This window comes from Melopsittacus undulatus, chromosome 5 (assembly GCF_012275295.1).
Source record: "Melopsittacus undulatus isolate bMelUnd1 chromosome 5, bMelUnd1.mat.Z, whole genome shotgun sequence".
In the NCBI taxonomy this organism is placed as follows: domain Eukaryota; kingdom Metazoa; phylum Chordata; class Aves; order Psittaciformes; family Psittaculidae; genus Melopsittacus; species Melopsittacus undulatus.
The window spans coordinates 52718041-52741261 of NC_047531.1; the positions used below are offsets into that span (position 1 = coordinate 52718041).

The following is a 23221-nucleotide window of genomic DNA, read 5'->3' on the forward strand; positions in this document are numbered from 1 at the left end:
GTAGACCACTTGATAGTAACTCAGCTGGATTATACTCTTCCTAATTGGCCACATTTTGTGCTCCAAAATACATGATAAATGAATCTTTTAGCTTCTACAGATGCAAAGATATTTCGCTGGTGAAGAGGCATGGGAGTGGTTCATCATTACAGTGATGGATCTTTTCAGCTCCCTCAACTCCACCTAAGTAGAAGGATAAACCAACTTGCCATCACAGAGCACTGCCACTGACATTGGAAGAAGTGAAACTTTGAGCAAACACAGTAATGTGCTGGGTATGCAATCTAAGATGTCAGCCAGATGTGTTCAGTGGGCTGTGGTGATGCACACAATTGAGTCAGAACAAAATGAAAACAGAAGCATTTAATAGGAAACCAACTGGGACTCTCTTTTTTCCTTCAAACCGTGGCTGTTGCTCTTTGATTACAATTGCCCAAGGCCCCACTCCATCTGGTCCATGGATTAGGCTGTCACTGCCTCAGTGAAAAAATGAATCATTGTTACAGATGTAACTGTAGTTTTCAGAAGCTATTCTGAATATAGGATCATCTGGCTATAGGATGTAACCAGGACAGCATACAGCAGCAGCTGGATTTTCAGGTAGGTGATATCTTAACATAAATGAGAGTAAGTAGTATGCAACATCACATTTATGGACAGACAGAAAGCAAGAAAAGCCTTAAATTTTTAGACTGTCTCATCCCACTGTACAACAGGGATAAATGGAGAGAATACAACATTTATTCTGGCTATTGAACAATGAGCATTAATCTCTGCCAGACTCAAAATGCTGGACTGGAGATTCTCATGGTTTAAATCACTCAGATTCTGTCTGCAGAAGTGAAAATACCTGATTGCAGGTGTAAGCCCAGGAGAAGTTAGGTATTACCAGCATGCTGGTTGATGGCTATATCCCTTCCAAATAGATGCTGCTTACAGTGGCATGCACATACCATGAGCATGCCTGAGCTATGCATTTGGTCTCTCTCTTTCTCTCTCCATCCCTGTATTGTACTATTTGCTATGCAAAGTCCCTTAATATGTAGCAGTGCCATAGTAACAGCATGAGCTCAGAGATGGGTGCCCTTAGCCTGCATCAGCAGGACTCTCTTAACAGTAATTTTGTCTCTCGCCCTGCTACATTTAAAACTTAGGGTCCAGGGCTGCTTACCCTAACTGCAGAATCACAGAATGGTTTGGGTTGAAAGGGACCTTAAAGATCATCCAGTTCCAACCCCCCTGCAACAGGGACACCTTTCACTAGACACTTCCACAATGGCACCTGCATTTACTGAATCCAAATAGGTTGGGAGTGAGTGCAGAGCCTTTTGAAACCTGTCTGTGCTAAAGGAACAAGTTCCTGACAAGATTGCCACAGAGCAATTTAATGGGTTTCTGTGGCTGCTCAAAAGCTGTGAATATCTCTATTCATTCCTTTGGAAAAAAAAAGGTTAATAAACTCCGAGAATCACGGAATATTTCTATGTAATAGCTCAGTTGTGGGAAGAGGGGTCAGGGTGTAAAGGTGGTGTTTTTTTGCTGCAGTCCTGAATTGCCTTCTAGGGATGGTGAAGCACATGTCGTGTTCTGCGTACAGAAGAGCCAAGGAAGAGCATGGAAGGGAAGAAACGGGAGAGTTTATTCTTGTGCAGAGTATCTCTGAGCTACCCAACAAAAAACCCTGCCAGTAGAATTCAGATCTTTCTCCAAGCCAGTGAAGCAGGCACTAACTGCGGACATGACTACCCCAGGGACTCACACCTCCAGACAGAGCTGGAAATGAGGGCAAGAGAATCCATCATGAACTTTCTCTGCTCTCACAGGTAGGAACTGTCTTTGATTAGCTTCAGTGGCTGCAGCACTCTCTTACACAGGATGGTGGCCAGGGGTGGAACAGAGAAAGAGCTCTGTCTGCAGCCAGCCTGTGCCTATGGCTGGTGGGGAGAGAAAAGCTGGAGGGTGATGCACCTATAAGGCTGGAGCTTCAGTCCCACAGCCTGATCTGGAGAGACAGGCCTGCTGCCATTCACAGAGGAAAAGGGCTTTTCCCCTCCTTAAATCATGCATGGTGTTCAGGTGCTGTAGAATTAAAGTAAAGCAAATTATAACCTCCCTCGCTGTGCCAGACACGAGAAATTTAAAGCCTGGGTTTTTTCTCATCAGCTGCACAAAAGCTTTGCACTGATATTAATCATGTGTAGAAAGCGGGGGAGAAGACTACAACCAGAAACAACCCTGCCTCACTCTAGCAGTAACACAGGCTTACATTGGTGTGACAAACACGCAGCTTCTACACAGCAATAAATCTGGTCTCTTTGCAATACAAGCAGCTATCTACATTTTACTTGCACTGAAGCATTTGAAGACATACGACCACCCTGATGGCAGGAGGTATGAATTTTATACCCTCAGGCTATTCTTAGCTGAGTCATGAATGCCAGAATAACCAGCAGGCAGAGGGGTCTCAATTCGTCATCACTATAAGGACCATAGAACAACTACACTGTCTGTTTCTTTTGTGCATGCACAGGCATATATCCCTTATGCTATCATCACGCAAAAACTCTGCCCTTTTACAGTGCTGATACAGGACTTAGCAGAGATGCAAATGGGGTCATCCAGTTCAGCCATATGAGGCTTACCTATAGACCACATGGCTAGAATTAGCTTTCAGACCACGAATTTGAACAAAGCCCCACTGGTACTAAGTGGTGACTGTGAGCAGGACTTCTGTTCCTGATTCTGAAGCTCCCACTCAAAATTACATATCAGATGATTAAACCAGTAACTTCAATAAAATGATTATCTATGTTCAATCCCATTGCTAGAGAAACAGCAACAACAGAAAAACAGCAGTCCGGATGAGTTAGCTAAGATGAGGACCTCAGGACAGATTGTGCTGGACAGAAAACTAAATCATTCTCTGGCCTGGTCAATTGTAGGTTATTGCCAAGGAATGGACAAAAATCTATTATTTCACCCCTATTCTCTGGCTTAGAAGGGAAATTAGATAGTTGAGTATGTGGCTTTCCTAAAGTTACAAACAAGTACGTCCCTGAAGCACAGTCATGTATCTGAGGTTTCTTCTTCTAATAGGCCTGGCAGTGGTGGTAGAGACACTATGACATTTTTGCTCTTCAAAAATGGGTTAGACCTGAGCAACAGGGATTAGTTACTCATCTGTCTTCACACATAATTTGTGTAATAATTCTAGGTGACACATCACCAGTCAAGTATTAGAGTTACAGAAATTACAGTTACATGTATTCCAGCCTCCTCTGAGCAGTTTTCTGAAAAGACAGCAAACATTTTAATTGGCCTATAGTACACAATAGACTATATAATCTAGAGGATGTTCAAGATCAACACTTTATCCTCTCATTTTCCAGTACACATACTCTAATAGCTGCTTTTATTGATATGACATGCAGAAAACTAGGACAAGTAAAAGAGAAGTACCTGGTGTGCACAGCAGCATGGCAGGTGTGATCTACCTTGAGGGTGATCAGACAGCCAAAACCAAGAACTAGGACATACATGTTTGCCAGGAGGGATTTCAGAATGGATGCTGCATCCTAAGTAAAGCCAACTAATGAGACAAGCGTACAATCTGTTATTGTTGTCTGCAGCATTTCTGCCTTCTAAGAGCAGTTCTCTTAAAAAAGCCCCATCTCAAAATCACCACCCCAAATTGTCAGACAGCATCACACAGTCCCTGAATGGTGGAGGTGGGGCAGGACCTCTGGAGCTCATCTAGTCCAGCCACCCTGCTCAGAGCAGGGGTAAGTCCCTCTGCTAGGGATGTTGAAAGACATACGTAATTGTGAGCTAAAAACTCACATTTATACTAACCCTGATGTGCTTTCACACATAGGAACCCAGGAACATTTCCATTCAGACATCTTAGTGATATTCAGCTCTTTCATGCACTTAAGCATTTTTCTGACTGCTCTAAACATGTATTGGCAAATTAAAGAGGACTTATTTTTAAAATTCAAGTTTGTTTTGGAAGCACCATTAATAAACACAACTGTACTCAATAGAGTTGATTGTGAAACAGGAAGTTATAGATGCTTATAAATTATTTATGGCACCTCATGAGAATTATGAATTTGGAAAGTATTTATTGGCACATAATACATTCATAAGCTAAGGAAAAGATGGGAGTACTAGTATCAGTTGTTATCATTGCTGTCAGCAGTTGACCACACCACCTGAATCCTCACAAAAAGTAGGACAACACCAAAAAAAAAGTAGGACACTTAATCACTCCACATTGCCTGGAACATTCAGCAGCATCAAGCACCCGTACTCAGCATGCTGAGATACACTGGACAGATGAACCTGGAATATTCATGTGGGAAGCAATGGCTACTGGATGGGGTGTGCCTGAAATATTCATCAGGAGCTGATCATTTAATGTTTTTTATAGAAAAACAGATCCCAAGTTTCTACTTTACAAAATGAGGGGAAAAGAAAACCCAAAACATCATAGGGAAACTAATCCATAGGCTTTAATCTGCTTTCCTTATCACTAACAGCCAAGTGTTTTCTGGACCATCTGCATTGTTTTTTGCAGAACAGACTTTTGCATACCCATAGTCCCTAATCTGGCCCCAAGCAGGCACCCTTATGTTGCCACTCACATCCCATCCAGACAGCATTAAGTAGAAGGATTTTGGCAAGCTCTTTACAGAAAATCCATTTTATTGACTTTCACATTTTCTGTAAATGTTGAAAACTGCATTTGGCAAGAGGGAAAAACATTCTGGAGAAAAAACTTTCTGTCCAGTGCTGTGTTCATTACCCTAACCTGCTGGTCCCTGACAGAGTGGCTCCTTGTTGCCCTGAACCCTCAAGTCCAGGGCCCTGTCAAAAGAAGGGCTGTTGTCTACAAAAGCAGTGTTGCTTCCTCACCCCACTTATTTAGCCAGTGGCTCATTCTGAGTGGCCCAACGTGTCTTTTCCTTCCTCATAGGACAGGGTCTCTCTGGCTATCAGCCACTCATCACTGCTGTGAAATCTCCGAGGCTGCTCACCATCTTTCAGGCATTAATGCTAGAAGAGGCCACCACCACTAGGTTGTCCCAAAGTGAGCTCAGGTCACACAGAACCACAGACTCATAGAACAGTTTGGGTTGGAAGGGACCACAAAGCTCATCCAGTTTCATTCCCCCTTCCATGGACAAGGACAGCTTCCACTAGAAGGTTGCTCCAAACCCTGTCCAACCAGGCTTTGAACACTGAATCCAGCATTTCTAGAGCTGGTCTTGCCAGTTGGCTGTGTTTTCACTTTTCTCTGGCAGGATGTTCATGCTGCTCATGGCATCCTTGCGAGCACAGCCTGTGTTCCATGCATGGCTGGAGACATTCCCCCTAGTGCCTTTGGTCATCCCATTGGTGGGGCTTAAAAAGCAAAACCCAAGTACTCCCTAGCCAACATTGCTTTAGCTGAATCTTCTGAAATATTTCCTAGGAGCTTTTTTGGGGGACACCATGGATATTTCTCATCAGTGTGAAAAAACCCCCCTATTCACTTTTGCCTTCAGCTCCACAGAAAGTCTCCTGCTCCCCTTGCTCGGGCCTGCTGACAAGCACGCATGGATGCAGGTCACCTCATGTGCTGCAGGACAGCCACACAGGGAGGCTCGCTGAGGGCTGGCACTCAGATGAGTGTGAAAATCGAGGGAGGGTGCCAGGGTGGCATTTGGGGCACTGAGGGCCAAAGGCTGGGGCACCGTTACATGGGTGCGGGATGAGATCTCAGCCCTGCGCTCCATGGGGGGGTGGACACACAGGTTAGCCAAAGATCCCCTGACTGCCGTGGTCCGGAGGCCCGCGGGGCCGCGACGCCGTCTCCGTGCGGAACGCCAGAGCAAGGGGAGCCGTTTCCAGCCGAGCCGCGCCGGGCTGGGCAGCGCCGCGGCGGTTCCCGCCGGCCGTTGCTGAGGGGCGGGTGTGCCGGGCGGCATGGCCGCAGCGAGGAAGGTGTTCGCGACGCTGAGGACTCACTGGAAGAAAACCACGTTCGGGGTCTGCCTGCTGAGCTGGGGCGGGAGCTGGCTCTATGGGCAGCACTGGTAACTGCTGAGCTGGGGCGGGAGCTGGCCCTATGGGCAGCACTGGTAACTGCTGCCTGGGGCCGGGCCGGGGCGGAGCGGAGCGGGCTGGGGGCGGGAGAGCGGAGCCGCCGCCCCGGCTGTGTGCCCGCGGGCTGCCTCAAGCGGCCGGTCCCGCTGGCGCGGTCAGCTCGGGTGCCCAGGGTGCTGGTCCGCTGACTAAGACGGGATCCTCTCGCTCCCCAGGTCTAGAGGTCTGCCCTCAGAGGGGCTCCGGCAGCCTGAGGGGATGTCTCTCCCTCCCATTTAGAGGCAATGACCCAGGAAGGGCTTGGTGCCTTTTTGTGGTTTGTGCCTTGGCCGTGTTGTAAGTTTGAGGTGGTAGTTTTAAACAGAGGTGTGGTCGTGGTGGCTTGGGTAGTATGGGGGCCTACTGGAGAGGCAAAATATGTCTCTCTTCTAACTTAAAAAGCAAATGTCATCAGCCGAGTGTGTGTCATTACCTTGAACCAATATAAGGATGACTAAAACCAGAGGCCCTACACCTACAAATGGTGCTACTGGTACCAGCTGATGGAATCACAGAATGGATTGGGTTGGAAGGGACCTTAAAGATCATTTAGTTCCAACCACCCTGCGATGGGCAGGGATACGTTCCACTAGACCAGGTTGCTCAAAACTTGTTCAGTCTGGCCTTGAACACTGCCAGGGATGGGCAGGGAAGATGTGCAGAGGGTGGCCATCACAACATGGTGGTCTTGAGCCTGTTTTCCCTCTTCTGTTTTCATGGTGCCATACACCTCATGAACGATGCCAGATTTGTGTCACATCAGCACTTGTGCCTTGAGGCCTGGTCCTAGCAGCAGCCACCGTGCACTGTGCCTCCCTGGTGAGCCTGCTTTGCTGTTATCACCTACTTAGAAGGAGCCCCTCAGCTGCTGCATAAATTATACCTAGAAGGGTATCATTTCCATTGTCTGTGGACAGCATGTTCCTTATAGTGAGCAAAATCCTCTTGCAACTTTTGAATAGCCAGGCTTATTTTTAATCCCTGTCCTTTAAGATTATGGTTAATGCAGTTCACTAGAATGCAAGTATAGCCAAATTATTTTTAAAACCGGATATTTTTGGTGCTGTTTATTCTGTCACTGTCTCAAAGTCTGTTTAATTATTACATCGTGTTTTTAGCAGTGTTCTTTTCCACTTATATGAAAATGCTGTGGAAGCCTCGGTGGAAAACTTAGGAAAATAAATCAGTTTATGTTGTTTGCCATACTTTCGTTCTTTGCTTCCTTTTGCTGAGACTTTTGCATTAAATCAGTCTTTGTTTTGAATCGTGCATCTGCTTTAGCTGCTTACTTCTTACCAGAAGCAGTAAAGCTTGGTTGGCTGCAGGGCAAACAGCAAAAAACCCTTTCCCTCATTACCTTTTCCATGTAATTGCTGATTGTAAGGCAGGCTAGGGTAGGATGGAGAATAATTGCCTGAAAGCAGTGGTAACAAGGTCATGGTTTCAGGTGTACCCACAGACAGAGAAGTACATAGTATACTGCTGTGTTGTAAGTATTGCAAGCACAAAACAAGTTGAGGGGTTTTGATGCCTTCGTAAAATGTCAGTGGACCCTTGAGCTCCCATTCCACTTTGACTGCAGTAAATAAAGAGGAAAATATGAAAGGCAAACGAAAGGGAAACTTTTGGTATCTAAATTTCAGTGCTTGGGGGTTATTTGCACCAAGTTGTAGGCTTGGTGCCTAACCCATACAATGTAGTGGAGGAAGAAAAAATGTTTACACATCCCATTCTTCAATATCTCCTCATATTTGGAAGGAAAAAAACAGCAAAAATTGGAAACGCAAGACAGGAAATCCTGCGATGACGAACAGGTCTGTGTGATTTTGATGTAGACTGAAGCACAGCTGTAAAGTACTGCTTTCGGATGTTTAAATACTGTTTGCAAAAAGTGATAACCATTTAGCTGCAAGATTGTTTTAGCCAGGGAATAGAAAAAGTGAGGAGTGACACAAGAACCTAGTGGCAAGAGTGTAAAAATTCAGAGGTAGTCTCAGCAGCCCTACCATGTGTGGTACACTGCACAGTGAAGACCTTACCTAGTGGCTGCTGGACAGCAGGGAATAGGTCAGGATCCTTCTTTAGAGCTTATTGTGCCTCCAGATGTGGTAATGGCTTTTGGTTTGGGGTTTTTTGTTTTGTTTTGTTTTGTACATTCCCTCCCAGTTTATGTACCATTTGTCAGATGTGCCTTTTGCCCCATGCGCAAACTCCTGCAGGCAACACTTCAAGAGGTTAATGAGGGCTATTTTGGCCCTGAGGCTTGCTGTTATTGACATCAGAGGCCAAATTACTATGTATGAGGCATACTTCCCTGGACTTGTATTTGCCCCTTTTAGAATAGATTAAAGGTTTAGTGAAGTCTTGTGCTTTGGTTCCTGGCATCACTGGAGTGTCTGATGAAGGGGCTTGCTTTTAGCACATCATGAGTTTAGATTAGCTTCTGACATCTTGGAATTAGCTGTCTGAGTTGTTGCTCTTTGTTGGCAGCTGAGGAAAATTTTGTTTCTCATCCTGCATTCCTCTTCTTCCCTTTTCCATCCTCATGTGTTTTCTAAGATACTTGTTTTGCAAGGAAATGATAATTTGCTTTTTTGTCTTCTCAAGGTTAATTCCCATTTTGTATGCAGAGCCTATGAGCCTACATTAAGTGGAGCTATTGTAAATAACAATATGTCCTGCAAATGGCAACTCTTCTATAGTCTATGTACCTATCGCGACACAAATGCTCTGGAGTACCTGTAAGACTTTGTATGATGCTGTGTAGACAAATAAGGACAAAAAGAATGTTACCTTTTCCAGACTTGTTTCCCATGACTCTTCCCTGCCTGGAAATGGATCTGTGCGTCTCTCTCCTGCAGTCTGTGCTTTGGGGTTGCATGTGGACAGCCTTGTGCTCCACAGGCTGTAGAGGAAAGAAGGGCATTCGTGTAATGATTCATCAATAGGTTAGTCTAAAGGTTGCGGATGATGATAGCTTTAAAAGTTGAGGAGCTTCTTAGCCCGGTCTTGTACAGTACCTTCCTCATGCAGCATTTAGTTACTGAGTCAGTGTGTTGGCCTTTCATCTTTGGAGGTGTCTGTTCAGATACTGACTGATTTAAAAATAAGGGGGTTTTGAATGAATGGGAAGAGTAAAACGGGAACCTTGTGCTGATTCCTTCTCCCCTATCTGTGATACAGTTCTTGGGAGTATTAGACATAATTAGACATTAGACATCAATAGACATTGATTGAGAGGTGGTAACTAAAATACTTGGCTTTATGTCTGGTTGAACTACTGTTAGCTAAAATCCTATTGCTGTCCTTACAAAACCTTAGTGAGTCTCAAAATTCCTTTATTCCTCATAAACAAACATGTTTTAAAAACCCATTATCTTTCATTTAGGGTAGCAAATACTCTTGTGGCATTGGAGAACTAAGAAGGTAACTGTCACCTGTGAGATTGTCTCCTTTTAATTTCTCTGGATTGCATGTATTTATGTATTAGTGTGATTTCAGTCTATAGTGTATCATACTACAGGTACACTGAATTTAATGTACTAGATCAAAGCTTAGAGGGTATGCATATTGTCTGATACATGCTCATTCACATTATGTACTTCTGTTTAACATAGACATGTGGAGATGATTACAGATAAAAATACTACATGATTGTTTAAAAATCTCCACCAAATATGGAAGCCTCTCTCACGTTTATGTCCTGGGCCACCTTTCCTGAACTGAACTGCGGCTGTTCTTTGTATGTCCAGGTGGTGCAGTGATTCACCAGCTGTGTCAAAGCAGCAGAAATTTAATCTCTGACATGATGGACATGAGTTTAGCTGATTGTCAGGTTTGGCCAGACTGTTACAGTGGTGTCACTGGGTGAGTGATCATCACTTTGTCACGGTGGGGAGGAACCTTTGGTACTGCACTGAAATGGTGGACTCATCAGATTCTCAGTTTTGCTCTGTAGATGTTATTGACTTTCTCCATAGAAAATGCTGGCAAAGCATCTTTGACTGCTTGCCAGTAATCTGAGTATTATTGTTATCTGTAATTTGGATGTTAGTCTATTCTGCTTGTTTGCCAACTGATAACTCAATTTGCCACTTTTTTGCCTGTAGTTTCTGAGTGGCTGACTTTATTTCATCAAAACCTTGTCAAAAACCAGTTAAATTCTGAGCTGATGAAAACTAAGATTTGTCTTTCATTCCCTTCTGAAGCCAAGCTGGAAATAAATGCTAATATCCAGTAAAGAGGATCTGCTCTTGCCATAATGGAAGCAGCCAAAAAGCCCTCTGCTAAGATAAAATCTCTTTTAGGATTTCTTTTATAGCTCTTGAGGGAATGAGCCTTTAGTCGTGTTTCTGCTCACAAAACTTTGTGGTTTGAGGCAGACACTGAACAGGAGACTTTTTAGTCTGCTTCTTGCTTGAATATACCTAACAGTTTTAGATTTAATACTGTTAATTTTTTTTTAAAATGGGATCTCACACATGAGCTTCTTTATACATTCATAGTATGGTCACTTTTAAGGGAGTTCCTTTGGTTGTCTGTAAGCTGAAGGCTTATTTACCCTTGATGCAACTGTGGGCCTCAAACAGCTTCTTTGTTTCCGGTTTGCTGTCGTCTTGTTGAGTTCATTGGGTCTCTGGCTGACTTTTCATTATGGGAACTGACCTTTCAGCCCTGGCCCCTCCCAGCTCTTGGGCAGAGGATGCAGTCTCAGCTGGAGGAGCACGCATACTCAACTACGTGGATCTTTGTGGTTGTATGTAAGTGTTAATTCCCTATTCTAGCTGAAAATACCTACAACAGGAGCAGTGACCATCAGTCCTGTGCCAGAGATTTTGCAGATAAATCAGAGCAGCCCGTTTAAGCAAGTTGTACAGAAGTTGTGCTCTCATAGCCTGCTGTGTTCTGGCAGCCTGACATGGCTGGCACATGGTGAGCTCTGCACAGTTGCTCTTTCTTTATTTCTGTGTTGGTTCCTTGCTTTGGCATAAGCCTACTTTGTTCTCCAAAGACCCCCACTGCAGTGGCTGCCAACCTTGCAGGATTGACTTTATCTTTGTTGAACCAGTCAAAGTTCTGCCTGTGGGTTCAGCTTAGGACAACCTCTTTCTTTCATACCCCACTGCCACTGCTTGTTCCTCTCTGTCTCCCAGTCTTTTACTGCTTAAACAAGTTGGCTGGGCTGTAAACTGTGTAATCCTTAATTCTTACAGCAGAAAGGCAGCCCTGGGTTGACCAGAAGATATACTTCCCGTCCATTTGCTTTAAGGCTAGAGTTGTGTCTATAAGCCTTTCAGGGAAGCGTTAAGTAAAAATTGATTTTTAGTTTGCTGTGGATATGGTGCAAGTCAGAAGAAATCTCTTTGTGTTCTTTAAGGCAATGCAGCAATTTCCCTCAGCCTCCACCTGCCCATGTTCTGGTATGGTTGAAGAGGCTTTGTTACTACGTAGTAGTAGTAGTGGTCAACAAAGTACAAAAAATCAACAGAATCTTATGTTTATTATCAAAGTCTTTTCTCTGGGTGCTGATATGCAAGACAGAGAATAATCTAATCTACATTAGGGTATAGATTATTTTGATAATCTATAATTGAATACATACCAAGACAGAAGACATTAAGAAACTACCTTTTTGCTATTATTATCATTTTTCTAGCCATATTTGTTAGTTGATAGGACCTGCACAGGACTTCCAGACCCGCTTACGGTACTTTAAGTGAGCCATATGAAATAAGTGAAGGCAAGAGCCTGATCCAGGAGGATGATTGCTACTTTTGCAGATACACACCTGTGAGTGCACATGTGCTATTTCTAATGAGCTGTGAAGTTAAGTGTTGATGTTACATTTTAAGGAAATAATTTTTTTCCTATTACATGGCACCTTTAGGCCAAACTTAGGACATCTTTAAGCCAAACTGAGATGACTTTGAAGTATATGTCCTAGTTGAATCAGTGGAAATGCTTTGAGTATGGCCGGGATGGCATGCGATTCTGAGTGCTATGCTACTGGAGAGGTGAGACAAATTACCTGTAAATTACTGGACAGGTTCTTCTGGTCTCTGAACCTAAACTCCTTTTGACACAAAAATGATATATGTCAGGGTAGACTTCTTTTGTTTGTGTAGGTGCTTCAGTGCAAGAGAACATAAGCATAAATTTTGACATCTAAACTGTCAAGCCTAAGTTTTATGCTGAAGACTCCAGTTAGTTGACTCAAGCTTGCATCCTTGACAGTTGTTTTGAGGTTGAGTCAGAGAGCACAGTATCTGTTTACTTGCATTTGAAAAGCTGTGCTGGACTCCATTTTAAAGGTGATTAACACTGCAGCATAAGGTTGCAGGCACCAAGAAGATGTACTGGCTGGCAGTGTGACACAGCTAGACTTGGGGACAAAATGGCATCAATGTGAAGTAAACAGATAACATGAATCTGACTAGAATTTTTTAGTATGGTTAGGACAGCAGTTGTCAACTATGCAGCCATCATTTGAGAGTGGGTTTTTCTTGAAACCCCATTGTATTTCAACTTCACATACTGAAATTGCAATTGCTTTGTGTTTGCTCTGGCCATGCATAGTCACAGGGGGAAAAGAAGTCCTAAATGAGGGCTTGTGCCCTCAGTAGCACAGTGTGGACTTAGCCTGTCATGCTGCCTTGATTGAACTGGAATTAGCTGTGACAGTGTTGTTTACTTTGGAATGCAAAACCTTCTCAGAGGCAGTTATTGTAACTACAGTGCTTTCATTATATTGCTGCAACCAAAACCAAAATTCATATGTTTATGATAGGTTAATATCGTATCACTGCAACCAAAATTCATATGTTTTCTTTCTCCATGCTTGAATTTTTCCTTTGTCTTTCTATTATTGCCAGGAATAAATCTCTAGCTTTTTCGAGGTAGAGTTATTTTTCAGAACCGAGCTTTGTATCTCACATGAAGTCACCCTGCTTCTCCTTTTATGGCATTGCAGCATCTTTTGGTGATGCCAGAAAGAGCAGCTTACATAGTTCCACAGACAGATAAACACCATGAATGCATGGAGTTGAATAGATAGCACTCGTGTTTGGGTTCAGAGATGTGACCAAGGCCTTGCCTTCTGCCCTTCCCATTGCAGGATATGGCCTGGTGAGCCACACTTTGTGGCGGGAGTGTTCTGCTTTCCTAGTCACTTGTTTTTCCTGGTTGGCCTTGAATCCTCTTAATTGGTGTATTCGATTTGATATGCTGACTGTAATTGGTTTTTTTTTGTGCTAGATATTTTTGAGGCAATAATATACTGTCTTGCCAACTACTGACAAGGGCATGCTGAAGGAGTTCTTTGGTTTTAGCAAGGAGGGGGAGTGTCTAGTATCTAGAGGATTGGTGAGGCTTTGAGCAGTGCAGAACAGGACTCCCTGTTTTGTCTGCAAGGGCATTTTTGGTCTGGGGAAGAATGGAATTTTGTTCCTCACCCAGTAGGTCTGTCTCCAGTTTGCTTGCCAACTGTACCCTGCTTGGCACCTTGCTAATGTGGTCTGTCACCAATGGCAAGCACAAGGATTAGTCTGGAATTTATTTCTGAAATGATTGTCAGTGACTTTGCTATACTTACCTTTTCTTCTTTGTTTTTAAATTCACTTAAATGAGTTGACTCATTTTTCACCTCTCTTGAGTTACTGCTTTGGGCCTAGGTGGGTGGTAAGTCCTGCATTAACATGTGTTCAGCTTACAAAGGAGCAAATGGAGAGATGAGTTCACAATTACAATGCACAAAGGTTTAAGTCCATGGTCTTAAGTACACTTAAGTCTACTCTAAACCCCTTCTGTGTTGCAGGATGGTATGTGCCTTCAGTGCAAATAACAGACAGTATTAACATTGGAAAAATGCACAACTTAGATCTGGAGAAGTTATGCATCAATGTAAATAATAAATCACAGTTATACAGTGTCTCGTAGTTTATGTCATCTTAGTACACAGGCATCCTGGTCTTTGTTTTCATAGACTCACAGAATGTTTTGGGTTGGAAGGGATTTGGTTTGGGTTTGGTTAAAGATGACGGGCAGGGACACCTTCCACTGGACCAGGTTGCTCAAAGTCCTCTCCAGCCTGGCCTTGAACATTGCCAGGGATGGGGCAGCCACAGCTTCTCTGGGCAACCTGTGCCAGTGTCTCACCACCCTTGCAGTAAGGAATTTCTTCCTAATATCTAACCTAAATCTACTCTCTTTCAACCTAAAGCCATTACCCCTTGTCATGTCACTACATGCGTTTGTAAAAAGTCCTTCTGCATATATTTCTTGTAGGCCCCCTTTAGGTACTGGAAGGGTGCTCTAAGGTCTCCCCTGAACCTTCTCTTCTCCAGGCTGAACAAGTCCAACTCTCTCAGCCCTGTCTCCACAGGAGACATGCTCCAGCCCTGAGTATCTTTGTGGCCTCTTCTGGACTTGCTCAGTAAGAAGGTCCATGTCCTTCTTATGAATGTTTTCTGCTTTTCTTTACTATAGAAAGGGTGTTTGTGCAGGTGCAGAAAGACAACATGCATGTGTGCTTAAATAGGTATGTTTCATCCTTAAAATGTGTTAAATAAGTCTTAACCTGTTTGGTTGGTTTTATCTGTCATGGTGCTCAGAATGTGTGTAAAATGGGTATGCACCTACATTTAAAAATGAGCAAATTGTTTTAAGCTTACACAATCTAATATCCACTTTCTTTTCTGGCTTACCTAATAGTGATAACCTGCTACGAAGATCTGCGTGCCAAGAAGCCCAGGTAATACTGTTTAAAGTGATAAAATTAGATTAAAATCTCCCTCTTATCTTGGTTGTGCAGGGCTCCTGAGATTTTTCCCAGTGGGCCCTCTCTACGTGACAAGCTTTATAATGATGCCATCTGTGTTCCTTTGCTGAAGTGCCAAAGGGTGGATGGAGGCCTCTGGCCTGCAGCTGCGTTCCGTACGTTTTGCGCCCTGACTGCTGTTGCGATGGGTGGTGTAGTGTTATCGTTGGGGGAATCTTAGTTACTGCTGTAGCTATGCAGACCTCCATTTCTGCAGGTGTATTCTGTTCCTGTAACATTGTGGTATGAAGATGATTTGTTGATAAAACAGGGACTGAAATCTGCACTATGATGGGTGTAGTCTGGACAGAAGCAGTGCAAACTGCTTCAGCTTAGTGCTCAGCTGGAGAGACCTTGCCCTTGTCAATTTGATCTGGAGTGACTTTATCAAGGATACTAATTGTGATGGGTGACCCAGCACTTTTGAAAGCTGTGTACTGGGACTTTAATGGAGACAACCCATTTGCTGATTACTGACAAGAAAACTAGTATTCAGAGAGAGTTATTCTCTGAGTATACTAACTGTTGCATTTTGTAGTTTGTCACCTGTATGGGCAGCCAGCAATGAACAAATTCCCATACTGTAGTATTCCCATAAATAAATCTTGTTCTTAATAAGAAGTCTTTCAGGGGTACAAGTGCTGCTGCCACATTGCTGCACAGGTACTGCCTACTTGCTCTGGTTACCTTGGTGCTGGTGCTGTGCTGCAGGATTTTAGGAGTCTTTCTGCCTCCCACAAATGAAGTTTATTCTAAACTTGCTTCTCTGTGCCAGGTCTTGGAGGTTTGGCAGGGTATAACACTGCTCCCATTATTGCTACATCCTGATGCCTGTGAAGAGTGGTGAAAATTAGTTTTCTTCTTCCACTGAGATTATCTTGCTTCTGAGGTGCACCTGAATAATCCCAGTTTTAGCCTGCCTGCTGTTGAGGGAAAGATATTCACAGCACCTTAGCGTGTGCAGTAGAACTTCATGCCAGAATAAATGTAAGAAAGTCTCATGAAAGAATAGGAAAAATGTTTCCCTGAAAGTACTGTTTTCATAAGTGGAACTTGCAGCTTCCAAATCAAAAGCATTTCCAACTCATACTGTCATTTCTTCTTGATTGTTATGTTTTCAATACTCATTTTTATTGCATAATATCAGTGTTGGAAATTTTTTTTATATCACTGAATATAGCAGTTAATACCTCAGTATTTAAAGCATGCTGACCAAATTAAAAAAATATATAGGAAAAACCCAAAAAACATTCATGAGATCATACATAAGGAGAAGTCCTATAAAGTGTTTATAAAGTCCTAAGTCAGAAAGGTGTAACTGCTAAGGAAAGATTGTTACAAGAAGATAGTTCTCTTGAGGAAATTCTGGCTTTCCTATTTCTCATTTCCAGCTATTAAGTGATGGGATCTATTCCAATATGGCTTATTCCCATAAATGAAAGTGCAAAAGCACTGTCAATAGAGCTTCCTGCAGTTTCAGTGGTTAAAGCCTGGGAAAATATCCTGCAGAAGACTCCTGCATTAGACAGGAATGAACCAGAAAGCCTAGTAATCAATTCTTGCTGTAATTTTCATTCTCACGGATGTGTCAGGGCCGAATACTGCTTGAAACCACAGAGCAATACAGCAGTAAGGCATTAAATGTCTGATAAGTTCTTTAGAGAAACAACAATCTGTAACTATTTGAAAAATGGTACTTGCTTTATAGTGCTGTGTAAGTATAGGGGGAAAATAGAGACAGACACCCAAGAAAAGGTTTAGTCTGAATAAAGCATGGGAGGGGGGGTTCCCTATTATTTTACATCAGATTTCTAAGTTTTTAAGCCTGTCACAATACTAAATTAATGAGGCACCCACTTTGCTGCTGAAGTATTTGCTACAGCAGTATTTCATGCAATGATTCCACCATGCATGTCTGAATTTAAATATCAGTTTATGATGACAGCCTTTGGGTAGTAGATAATCATAGGAAGATTCTATAATAAAGAAACCATTGATCATATCTTAAACCTTTTCCACCTTGCTCTGTGGAATAAGCTAGTGTCAGCTGACTGTGGACATCCTCTGCAAGTGTGGCCTGGGTGATTGACCTTGTTGGTGCTGAACTCTGGGTATGTGTTAAGGAGATCCTGTTTAGCTGAAGATTAATTCACTCTCTGAAGCAGGGACAGTTTCCTTTAAAGGAACATAGTTTCTCTGTTAGTTTTCATAAAGCATTATAAAGCCTTTGTATAAAGGAGTTTTCATAGTTGCAAAATAGTGATTGTCATCTTAAAAGTCCAGAATACAATACCTGGAAGTGTGCATTTGACAAGGAAGCAAAAAAGACATTGACTTTCCTAAATTATACCTTCATATATAGATTTAATAACCATTTTGAATGCCTGGCATTAAGCTGTCTTTCCTCATGTTGTGTTCTGAAAAAGAAAAAAAAAAAAAAAGGATTTCTAGAATGTTGCATTATTATTTTTTTATTTCCTGTCCTAAAAATCAGCATTTGCTGGAGCAATGCCCCTGTATGTAACATGAATGTCTAAGTACATTACATAAAGAGGTGATTATGTCATTACTCATAAATTCTTTATGAGTCTTGTGAGGCTGTTTAAAGCAAGCAAATACAGCACATTGTCCCCCCCAAGCAAATAATTAGTTGTTTCTAACAGCTCTAATGTGCTAGACAGACCCCTATATTTCCCCATGCCTGCCTAATAATTGCAATAAAAGAAGTTGGTCTATTTTTGAGCTGATTTTTGAGTAAAGCTTAAGAGTTACTGATTTGTTTCCCTTTCTTTGAAGATTCCTTTTCTCTCAGCAACTTCTCTCCTTTTTCTTTCTTGAAGGAGAAATGTGAATGTTTTAAGCAACATGGCCAGCTTCATGCTTCTTTTCATTGAGGTTCCCTAAGCAAAGTTGGCAAGTGGAATTGATTATAAATTTAAACAGCTAACCTTGTGTACAGTGTCCATCTTCTTCAAAATAAAAATTCCTGCTAGTGGGATTAATTTTCAAGATAAACAAAAAAAGCCCAGGGACAGTTGACTGTGTCTTATGTTCAGCACAGTAGTCTTTTGTTCCTACTGTATTTCTGGGGCTTCTGGGTGCTACTGCTGAGCATGTTGTCATCATTGCACTCAAAACCAGTTTTAGTATATAGGTGAGGATGACTCTAGGTGACTTGAAAGAGGTTTGCTTTCTCTGGTAATTGTCTTTCTTCAGAAATTTAAGCGTAGAAAATACAAAAATGAGCAGAAGAGATTGAAGAAGTGAAGTACAGAAGTCGAAAAAGATGCAGAAAGGTGTCAGGCAGGTGTATGAGAATTACATAAGGAAGGAAAATCAGGTAACCTTCAAGTCAAGGATACCTCCCTGGATCTGTGCCCATGGCAGAAAACCAGAGGTTGACACAAACCAAATGTTGGTGGATTTATAAAATGAAGAGTACTTGTGACAATGGTGTGAGCTGTTGATAAGAGGGCAGGTCTTTGAAGTGGAGACCTATACAATGGCTAAAGATGGAAGTCATTTGAATGGCATGAGGCTTGAAAGCCCATTGGTGTTTGTAGAGATGCATTCTTTTGAAATGATTTACCAGTGTGATGTAAAGATAAATTGAACTCTGCTCTTCTTCTTTTACTTAGGTTTTTGGCAACCAGCTGATCCCTTCCAGTATGCCATTGAAGAAAGCAACAGTGTTCCTCAACCCAGCAGCTTACAAAGGGTAAAATTCCGTGTTTCCTACACTCATATGTGAGGCCCTCTTTCTGTATTTTTGCTCTACCATTCACTTTAAAAGCCAGCCAGATTTTTGAGCTCATTTTTACCTCCCTCTGATGCCAAGCTGGTACTATGTAACTATGCCAGACTTTATTTCACTGAAAATATTGGGATGAGAAATAGAACTAGAAGCTTGAGGTGAAAGAGTGATTTCTAAACCTATGTATATATTTAAATTTTCTTTTATTCTGTGTTTTGGCCTTTGTCATTCCTTCATGCGTGGAATTCTCTCATATTCCTTCCAAACTTCTGTATGTGATGCATTTCTGGCCTCAAAAACTATAGAAATAAAGAGATGACCTTGATTGCTTCAAGACTTGAAGTTAGCCAGCAGTGACCTTACTTCTTTGTGAACCTGTCCTTGAAAAGGGATGTGTCCACAAACTGAGAAGCTAAATGTGGGCTCAGAGCAAGACTTCTGGAAGAGGTCGGCTGCTATTTTTGCATGCTCATTAGCAGAAAACCAGTAATCTTGGATATGCTGTGTGTCTGTTTCTGCTGGTCAGCTAAGCTTCGTATCGGTTGCATCTTGGGGGAGAAGCAGGAAGTTGTTAGTAATAATATGAAAGGAATCATATATTTGACATGGAAGTGCTTTTGTTCAAAACAACCATGACTAGAAAATGCAAAGTGTTAATAAATTAAGTCTCTGACTTCTAGACTTATGTTTGCTTGTAAGCAATTTATAGATAATGGCATAATTGGTTTATTATGCAGTTACAGGCAGAAAATGTATCAGTCCTTTAACAAAAGAAGGTCACATAAGATTTTGCTTCTAAACTTATAATATTCAACAGTAAATGGTTTTTTAAAAATGTTTCTGAAAACCTACAATGAGCTTTCTTTGTGGTTTAAAGCCTGGTGCTCTGAAAGGCATTAATTTTCTAATAAATTTCTTTCTGGAGACCTTGTTTTGTTTTGTTGGGTTTTTTATATTATTTTTGGAGAAAGCTAGATAACCTCTTCTGCATTTATTAAAACTGCAATAAAAACCTGACATCTGAGAGATGAGTCTAGAAATGTAATACATTTGAACCAAATGAAATCTCATCTTTCCTGACTGGCAGGTTGAGTGACTGATTGTGTAGATGATATGCTCATTTTTAAGTAGATTTTGTGTTCTTATTCATTTATTTTTTTCCTTTTTAATTTCTTTTTAGCTACCAGACTAATGGAATGTCTTTTGCTCTGTTATTTCTAGCAAAGCCAGAAACCTTTTTGAAGCAAATGCTGCTCCAATTTTGCACTTATCTGGCTTGGATGTGACTGTAGTTAAGGTAAGAGCTGATAGGTTTTGCTTATATTGATATATTGTTTGCTCTGCTTTCTTCTCTTGAAGCACTGAAATTAAATTTTGTATTCATTTGAAGTTCTCAGTTGTCCTGTAGACATCTTGTGGTAAGAAATAAATACTGAGTTATTAAGCTGCTACTTAATCTTTTTCTTTTTAATTCACAGTTAATTTACAAACTATGTACTGAGTTTTTAATTTTCAGCTAAAGCAGTATACATGCTTCTCTGTCAGTCTAAAGCAGCCTTTCTATAATTTGTGTTTGAGAGAAAACTCTCTAAATATTTGAGTGCTGGGTAGAGGTGTGAGCCCATCACTGCTGAAATTGTCCATTCTGCCTGAACTTGCAGAATTCAGAAGCTAAGAACTTTGATGTACAGTGGACCTGTTCAGAATAATTAAAAATAACCTTCTATTTTTACACTGAAAATATCTCAGTGTATACCCAAATAATTTGGAATTTCCATTATGAAGGCAGATCATTGGGCTCTAAATGGTGTGAATTAGCAGGGGGGCATTTCTTTTGAAAGAAGAAAAACAAGTAAACATGAAGGATTCTGATGTTTTTGCAAGTTTTTGAGGCTGAGATATGTGGATTGTTTAACAGTCACAGTGTCCTAGCAGTGAAGTACTCTAATATGTACCTTTCAGTCTTGGAATCTTTTTCACATGGTTTAGTGTTAAAATGCTAGTTTTATTAATGCCTTTCTCTCATCATTGAAAATACATAGCCCAACCCGAAGAGGAAAAATTATTTTGCAAGACTTAAACCTGATGCTTTGCAGCTTCAGACCTACAAGTTAGCAAAGCAGTGTGGAGCTGGTAACTGAGCCTGAGATATCCCTGTAAAAAACATTGATCTTGCAGAAAATGTTTTTGATGGTTTCAAAAGTCAGCGTACTCTTTACTGCTAAGCCCCTTGTCAACAGCTTGCTGTTGGGAAGCAGCGTTTTATGTAGCTGGTGTTGTGTTTCAGGAGACACACTTGAGCACTTTGGCTGCTGGAGCATCATTTGCTTCTGGTTTTGTTGCAATGCAAAACTACCTGGGAATAAGATTATGGCTTCAATATTCTAGATCTATTCAATGAGATTTACTCTGATGTTTCATTTAGTCTTTATATGCTTGCACATATTGTATTAGGCAGCAGACTTGTTTTATAAATTGAAAAAATTTCAGTGATTGCAAGTGACGTACAGTATTGTGTGCCTATATGAGAGTAACTATTAAGCAAATGGATAGATGATTCCTTTTTTTTTCCTATAGAAAAGAAATCCTAGAAATAGTCACTTGAGTTCTGATGTTTGGATTTCTGTTTCTTCAGACTGATTATGAGGGTCAAGCAAAAAAGCTGCTGGAATTGATGGAAAACACAGATCTGATCATTATTGCAGGAGGAGATGGCACAGTACAAGAGGTACTGCAGGAGCTTTGTCCTGGTTTGTTGAGAATCCTAGGCTGAGGGTGAGAAGATTGAGTCTGTTTAATGTAGCAATGTCATAAGAAGTATTACTAGTGATTTCTCCATTTTGCTATATGTGTTTTCAGCCAATATTACAGTTTTCTGGGAACAACTCTGCCAATTGTTACTAGTCTAAAAGTCATGATGGGAATGGGGGCAAAAAGAGTATGTGACATAAATATCTTCCAGAATTTTATTATAGAATGAGAAAATTATTTGGGGGCATATGGTTTCTGTGTAAGACTTTTTCTTTCTATGCAATGTAGCTGTAATGGTTTAATTTTCAACATTCATTCTTGTCTGTACTTCCTAAGAGGAATGTGTTTTGCTAAGTGGGAATCAAATAATATGAAAATTACAAGGGATTGATAACAAAGCATGGTATGTATTTAATAAATGCCTGTTGTCAAGAGGATGAATGACAGGAACAAACTGGGATACTCTATTTTCCAAGGAGGGCTGGGGAATACTCTATTTTCCAATGAAGGCTGTATTTTATGAAAGCATTTCCTGGGGTGGTAACTACTGGCTTCATAAGGCAACGGATAAATAAAATGCAGTAGCCTTAAGAGAAAATGGCTAGAATATATGTGCAAGTTTCTCCTGGCCTTAGAATTGACCAGTGCTATTTTTGCATTATGCAGACCACTGTTCAGTGTTAAAACATTTACACTGGCATTGGTTGTGGTGCCAGCATATACTCCTGTGTATTTATAACCCTGTTTCTAGCATGTTCATACACTGAACGTGCCTCCTTCCCACGTAAGCAACTGTAGTACCTTCCATAAAAGAGAAGCTGCTGCTTAAGTCTTTTCCAAATAGTATATGAATTTTAGAGCTTTCTGCTGTAACTGAAAAACAGAATTCTCAGAGCAAAGCATTTTGCATGTTTTTCAGGTCATAACTGGACTTCTGCGCAGAGCAGATGAGGTGAGCAAGTGTCATTTTAAAAATGTTGTTTATTTATTAGAGGAAGTGTCATGTGCATCCACTTTGATCTTTCGGCCTCAGCTGTCTCCTACAGATAGGTTGTTTATTTATCTGGAGCCAGCTTGCTGGGTAGTAAATCAGCCATGTCAGTGTCCTGCAATTCTGCCCATTGTTCTTCATTCCCTCTCTGGGGGAGTGCAATGGCTCCCAAGCCACTGCTCTGGGAGGTTTCCAGCATCAGACTAGGGACTGTGGAGAAGCCAACTGCACAACTTTTAAAGACCCATGGACCAGCTGTGTATGCTGCTTTGTTTGGCAGAAGCACTGGGCGAAAGTACATGTTTTTCTTGTACAGGCTTGAAACAGAATTCAGTTATGGCCATGCTCCTATTGCTTTATGATTGTTTTGCTATTTTTTTTAAGGGGTGAATATCTACCTATGCAGATGGCTGCAGAGAGCAAATTTTAACCTCTCAAGGTGGATCACTCCAAATGGAAATGAGAGAGATTTTTCTTTTTGAAGAGGGAAGACAGTGTTATTGAAGAAAGAAGGGAATCATTGTTCCCAAAACCTTCTGGCAGGAGCTGGCAAAAACTCAATTAAATGATCCAGACAAGATTATGATGATATCCTTGGCAGCTAGAATTACATCTGTTTAGGCAGTTGCTTTGTCTGAATGTGACAAGAAAAACTTTGCAACCAAGCCAGAATGTTTAAAGGGGTGCTGGCTATATCAATTCTGAGACATCAGTTTTTTAAATTTATCATTATTATGGTTGGCTCCTAAGACTTCTGTAATCTAAAGATCTGGAAGAAAAG

General features: G+C 41.5%; 1 protein-coding gene across 3 annotated transcripts in view; it reads left to right on the forward strand.

Moving 5' to 3' along the window:
* The first annotated feature begins 499 nt into the window (after positions 1 to 499).
* The window catches only part of AGK (acylglycerol kinase), a 42166-nt gene continuing 19444 nt past the window's right edge, over positions 500 to 23221 (forward strand). The window contains exons 1-7 of one of the 3 annotated variants that reach the window (XM_031051483.2): positions 500 to 600; positions 1564 to 1823; positions 14839 to 14878; positions 18583 to 18662; positions 19920 to 19995; positions 21334 to 21426; positions 22369 to 22401. In XM_031051483.2, coding sequence (XP_030907343.1) covers positions 1615 to 1823; positions 14839 to 14878; positions 18583 to 18662; positions 19920 to 19995; positions 21334 to 21426; positions 22369 to 22401 — 531 coding nt within the window. In that variant the 5' untranslated portion in view covers positions 500 to 600; positions 1564 to 1614. Of the gene's footprint in view, positions 601 to 1563; positions 1824 to 5916; positions 6081 to 14618; positions 14666 to 14838; positions 14879 to 18582; positions 18663 to 19919; positions 19996 to 21333; positions 21427 to 22368; positions 22402 to 23221 lie in introns of those variants that run through there. The other 2 variants (XM_034062719.1, XM_031051484.2) reach the window with 2 other exon arrangements.